Genomic DNA, 6373 nt, shown 5'->3' with positions numbered 1-6373 from the left:
ACACACACACACACACACACACACACACACAGAGGCAGAGACACAGGCAGAGAGAGAAGCAGGCTCCATGCAGGGAGCCCGATGCGGGACCTGATCTGGGACCCCAGGATCACGCCCTGAGCCAAAGGCAGGTGCTAAACTGCCGAGCCACCCAGGGACCCCCTAAAATATTTACTTTTAATGGTAGGCAGAATTCTAAGGTGATCCCCAATGACCTACACCTTCATATAATCCCTCCCCTTTCCCTTGAGTGTGGGATATGGGAGTGTGATGGGCTAGCACTCCCATGACTGTGTCATATTAAATGACAAAAAGGATTTTGCGCCAATTTTGAGTTAATCAAACTGGAGATTACCCCAAACAGGCCTGACACCAAATGTGTGGGTTTTATCTAAACCAGGAACCCACTCTCTGGACACCAGCTGGGTGTCCTACCATTCAACTCAGTGCTGACACTATCTCCTGGAATTCGCGTCAGATCCCACAAGTTAAGGGCTGAGCCTCACAAGTCTGCCCCATGTCAGATGCCACTCAGGACCCCCAGGTTGTCACCGGTACTTCTCACCAATGAGCTCTAAGTTCAGGGGTTCTTCTAGCCCCTCCTCGAGTTTGCTAGTTCACCAGAATGATTCACAGAACTCAGGAAAGCACTTTACTTACTATTACTGGTTTATTATAGAAGACACAACTCAGGAACAGCCACAGGGGAGAGACGTAGGGCATGGTGTGCTGGGAGGGGCACGGAGCTTCTGCATCCTCTCTGGGTGCCCCATGCTCCCCACATCTCATGGTGTCCACCCACTTGGAATCTCTCCAAACTCTGGTTTCAGGGTTTTTATGGAGGTTTCCTTATGTAGATGTGACCGGCTGTGGGTAACTCAATCTCCACCCTCTCTTCCCCAGAGGTTGGGGGTAGGGCTGGAAGCTTCTCATCAAGGCCTGGTCTTCCTGGCAGCCAGTTCTTATCTGGAAGCTAGCTATGGGGCCACCGAGTCACCTCGTTAGAACAAAAAATGCTCGGGACGCCTGGGTGGCTCAGGGGTTCAGCATCTACCTTCAGTTCAGGGCGTGATCCCGGGTCTGGGGATCGAGTCCCGCACTGGGCTCTCTGCAGGGCCCCTGCTTCTCCCTCTGCTTGGGTTTCCGCCTCTCTCTCTGTGTCTCTCATGAATAAATAAATGAAATCTTAAAAAGGAACAAAAGATGCTTACATCATCCTCATCATTCAGGGAATCCCAGGTTTTGGGAGCTCTGTGCCGCAACCAGGGACAGAGACCAAGTGTCATTATACCAGAAAGGCTGTTTCTACTTTGAGGTGGAAATGCTTCTCACCTGGGTGTTTACTCACGTTGGCGTCCTGCCACCCATCCATTTCCAGAGAAATAGAAGTATTCTTCTCTTTCCTTGCAGAAAATGATAGGTATGGGCAGGTCTTGGGGACAGGAGGAAAGAGAAACCACTTAGCCATTTTTATTAGCTCACAGAGAACTACCTACTTTCCTTTTCTGCGTCTCTCAGTCCTTGAAGAAAGCAGAGACTTACCCACTATCCTAGTTATATCCACTTTGGAACTGATGGTCCAAAGCCATTTCTATTGGACACCCAATGACAGGTGATCATTTCTCTAAAGCAGCTGAGTCTGGGACTCTTGCTAGGATGTCCTATACTCAGGTTTTCATAAAAGAAAACTTAATTTGGCCGCATGACAATATGTATTGACACATTCTAAGGATGTGCGTTGGTCTGGGAAGTCTAGATTCTTGTGTTCCCCTCAGCTGAAATTCTGAAAGTGTATATATTTAACCTCTTTAAGATTTCATCACTCAGAGAGGTGTAGAAGGAATGGAGTGGGAGAAATTTAAGAGACAAACAGAGCATCGGGTATTAAGCCTGGGGCGTCACAGATAAATGTCAAAATCAGAGCATGAACCCAAGTAGTCCGACCCCTGAAGTGATGCGGTTTATATGCACCCTCCCTGATGCCACCCTCCCTCCCCCTGGTCCTGCTCCCCTGCTGAGAGGCTAGCCCCACTTTCAGGTCCATGACCTTTGGTGGGAAGAACACATGATCTGGAGTCAGATGGACCTGGAGGCTTCTAGGCCTCAGTGTTCTTTTCTGGACAAAATAAGGGACAAAATGTCTGAGCAGTTGGGATCCATGGAAGTCTGAGTTCACACGATGCTTCCTGTTTGGGCAACAGCCTCTTTTTCTCTAAACTCGAGTTCAGCTTCTCTGTGGGGTAGACACCTGCAGTGTCTGTCTCAGGCCAGATCCCGGGAGAACTCTGAGACTAGGTCACTTGATAAGTAGAAACTCCAGGCTGACCTCCCACACCCAGGGAGACAGTTTTGACCTTGAGATGCCCACCACACCGGAGAAAGTGAAACCTGGCGCTTCACGGAGATTCTTTGCAGTTTTATGTGTCACGCACTTTCATCTATTGCATGCCGCCCTCCGAGTCCAGCAACTCCCTTCTGTTACCGTAGAGCGCAGGGAAAGGCATCTGATCAAGCAAGTCAGGAAAAAACGCTGCAATCGGACTCTGTGAGGACACGTCTGTCTTCTAAGTACAACTACTGCTTTTACCACGGGGAAAAGGAGGGAAAGTGGCGACAGGACCCTCACCCTCTCCACCACAAGCACGGGCTCGGTCAAAAGGAATGTTACCAAAGCAAGATAATTCTGGTGGATTTTAAAGTGTTCCAGAATATAGGAAGGAAGGCTTCCAGATTATTTATATGATGTGATAACATTAATATCTAAAAGTAACAAATACTGGGATGCCTGGTGGCTCAGTGGTTGAGTGTCTGCCTTTGGCTTAGGTCGTGATCCCGGGGCCCTGGGATCGAGTCCCACATCGGGCTCCTTGCAGGGAGCCTGCTTCTCCCTCTGCCTATGTCTCTGTTCTCTCTGTGTCCCTCATGAATAAACAAATAAAATCTTTTTTTAAAAAGATTTATTTATTCATGAGAGAGAGAGAGAGAGAGGCCAAGACACAGAGGGAAAAGTAGGCTCCATGCAGGGAGCCCAACGTGGGACTCGATCCTGGGACCCCAGGATCACACCCTGGGCTGGAGGCATCCCTCCCTCTCTCAAAAACAACAACGACAACAAAACAACTTTGCCTGAAACAAGGTAAGTTGACTTTGAGGCTGATCAGTAAGATAAACAGAAACAGCCAAAAACTCTGAAAAAAGAAGTATAACGAAGAGTTTTAGCACTTCCAGATTGGAAAGTATGTAGTCAAAAAATCGAAAGCACTGTTTAGTATACGATGAAGCAGCATCTTTAAACAAAGTTAGTGGGGAAAATATGGACTAGTTAGTAACTGGTATTAGGACAGCCAGTAGCCATCTAAAAAAGGAATTTTGAATTCTTACCTCCTACTGTACATCAGCATAGATTCCAAGTGGTTCAAAGACTCAAATATACACAAACTACACACACTCCCTCCCCCAAGAAAACCTTGAGATTCAAAACCTTACCAGTTTAAAAGAGAACAGCAAACAAAAAGAAAGGGAAAACTCTCCATGCCAAAAGGCTTTCAGGAAAACCAAACGCAAAAGACCAGCTGGGAAAAAAAATACCCATCTTGCATTACAAACAATTATCATTATCTCATATCGCTATGACATAAACAGCCACTGGAATCAACAGAGAAAGGACAAAATTCTTCAGGCGAGAAATGCATAAAAGATATAAAGACAGTTCATGGAAAAGGGAATATACAGAATTCTCAGAAGAGATTCTTCACTTATAGGAGAAAAGCAAATTAAAACTGATATTGGGGATCCCTGGGTGGCGCCGCGGTTTGGCGCCTGCCTTTGGCCCAGGGTGTGATCCTGGAGACCGGGGATTAAATCCCACGTCGGGCTCCTGGTGCATGGAGCCTGCTTCTCCCTCTGCCTGTGTCTCTGCCTCTCTCTCTCTCTCTCTGTGTGTGTGACTATCATAAATAAATAAAAATTAAAAAAAAATTCTCTTAAAAAAAAAAAAAAAACTGATATTGGGACGCCGGGGTAGCTCAGCAGTTGAGCATCTGCCTTCCGCCCAGGGTGTGATTCTGGAGACCCGGATTGAGTCCCGCATCGGGCTCCCTGCATGGAGCCTGCTGCTCCCTCTGCCTGTGTCTCTACCTTTCTCTGTCTCTCATGAATAAATAAAATCTTAAAAAAAAAAAAAAAACATATTATTGGGGCACCTGGGTAGCTCAGTCAGTTAAGTGTCTGCCTTCAGCTCAGCTCATGATCTCAGGGTTCTGGGATCAAGTCCCACATCCAGCTCCCTGCTCAGTGGACAGTCTCCTTATCCTTCTCCCTCTGCCCTGCCTTCCCGCTGTGCTCTCAAATAAATAAAATCTTCAAAAGAAAGGAAAAGAAATCTAAAGAAAAAGAAAAAGATGGGGAACCACCCAGATGCCCATCAGTACATTTCTAGAGAATTACAACATAACCAGCCACAGGATGAAACAAAATGCAGCTCTAAAAAAGAACGAGGAAAATGGAGCCATTTGGAAGGATCTTCAAAATACATTCTTACTGAAAAGAGCAACGCATAACTTAGTAAATACACCAACTTTTGTGAAGAAATGAAAAAAAACACAACCCACCCAAATTCGTATTCACTCGTGTGTACACAAGAAAACTTTAAGACAGAGGAGGCAACTACAGATGTGGGTTGTGGTACCCACTGGGTGGAGGGGACAGGGATGGAAGGCTTTTCGGAGTATAGATTTACATTTTGGGGCTTTGTGAATACATTTACCAGAAGAAGCTTGAGTAAAAATAAAAAAAGAAAGAAAATTCACAAACTTCAGATGTTCTCGAATACATATTTATCAGGGAATATGTACAACAGTGACACTGCCTGCCATTTGAAATGCCTCAGAAAACACAAAATCCATTTAGACTACAACCTTCCGTGGAACCTGAACCAGGAGAGCACGCGTTCCGCCAATTTCAAGTTCTGTCCGTAGCCTTCCGGGGTCTCCCCGGGCATCTCCGCTGGGACTCCTCACTCCTCCCATCATTATTTGATAATCACTTCCATCATCCCGGGCTCTGCTATCCTCAACACTTCTTCATCCAGTCTCGGTTTCCTAAAACCCATCCTTCGCCTTTCGGGGAAGCAATTCTGGAAAGGCCTCTCCACGCCGCAGGGCAAAGAATCTGTCATCAATCGCAAACTCAACGCGGGAGAAGGAGGCACGGGGCTTTGAATTCCCCCCCTTCTCTCTTTCCTGGTGCTTTTTCGTGATAAACTCGTCCCCTGCCACCCCGCCAGGCCAGGCTTTATCTCATATACAATGACTTTTTAAAGTGCGGCGACAGGATTTGGCGTTAGGTCCTGAACACAGGGGCTCCCCCGGAAGCAGTTCCATCGCCTGGCTATTCCCTGCTGATGAACTTATCGCAACCAAGTTCTTCTATCAGGGGATTGATAACCTCGGATGCAGTGAGAGCTATTGTAAACGTCAAAATGTCAAAATCCATCCTCTGGGGATTCCGCTGGTACTCGGCGTCGAACGCGGCTTCCCGGGCTCTGCAGGCTTCCACAAACCTCCTGCGGCGCTCCTCCAGCTCCTGGATCCTGCCCGGGGCGATCGGGTAGTGCTCCAGGTAGTGGCGGAGGAACTGCTGGTAGTTAATCCCTAGGACGCTGAGCGGGTGGCGGAGGCGGAGGTACGGCAACGCAGCCAGGCCGGGGCCGTTGGCGGGCCGGGGCCGGGGCCTGGCCTGCGCGCCCTCCTCCTCCGCCGGCCCCGCCAACTCGCGGGCCTCCCTGGCCGCCGCCGCCGCCGCCGCCGCCCCTTCCCCGGGCTCCGCAGGCCGCGCCGGCGCGGGCTCCCGCCTCCCGCCGCCTACCTCCGCCTGCCCGACGTCGCGGGGGCCATTCGCCGCGTCCGTCTGCCGGACGCTGCTGTCGGCGGGCAGCTCGGACATCTCGGACCGCGGGCTCCGCTCGGCCGCCGCCGCAGCCACCGCAAGAGCGCGACCCGGGGGATGGCGGGCGTGCAGCCGAGTGCGCGTGCGCGAGCGGAGGCCCTACGACGCACCCGGGGAGCACTGCGCACGCGTCATTGCCGGGCGCCCGCGCTCCCGCCAGGCGCCACCTGGCGTCCGGAAGCGCCGTCGCGGCTGAAACTGCCCGCGGTCGGGGGGGACCGAACGTCGAGGGGCGCAGCCATATTTTCCATTTGGACCAGCTTAACGTTTCCGAGGAGAGCCTTACAAGGCGGCTTCTTGTCGGCTTTCCCCAGAGCCCATCCAGGATGCTTCACTCTGAGCTTCGTCTCCGGTGACTGTAATGCCCCACATGCAGAGCGCCCGGCGGGCCCCGGGGCCTGCTCCGTGCTTCAACCGACCTTGGGCT

General features: G+C 50.4%; 1 protein-coding gene across 1 annotated transcript; it reads right to left on the bottom strand.

Moving 5' to 3' along the window:
• Nucleotides 1–4818: 4818 nt before the first annotated feature.
• LOC144286049 (EP300-interacting inhibitor of differentiation 2-like) lies at nt 4819–6034 on the bottom strand. The gene has a single exon (XM_077852055.1). It carries the CDS (start codon nt 5941–5943, stop codon nt 5389–5391), a length of 555 nt encoding a protein of 184 aa, XP_077708181.1. The 5' UTR covers nt 5944–6034; the 3' UTR covers nt 4819–5388.
• Nucleotides 6035–6373: the final 339 nt, after the last annotated feature.

The sequence above is a fragment of the Canis aureus genome, chromosome 1 (genome assembly GCF_053574225.1).
Source record: "Canis aureus isolate CA01 chromosome 1, VMU_Caureus_v.1.0, whole genome shotgun sequence".
In the NCBI taxonomy this organism is placed as follows: Eukaryota; Metazoa; Chordata; class Mammalia; order Carnivora; family Canidae; genus Canis; species Canis aureus.
Note: the sequence above shows the minus strand (reverse complement) of the source record. Positions and strands in the feature narration are given on the sequence as shown.

Bases quoted from the DNA above. Each gene is read 5' to 3' on its own strand.
- LOC144286049 (XM_077852055.1), bottom strand. From the start codon at position 5,943: ATGTCCGAGCTGCCCGCCGACAGCAGCGTCCGGCAGACGGACGCGGCG.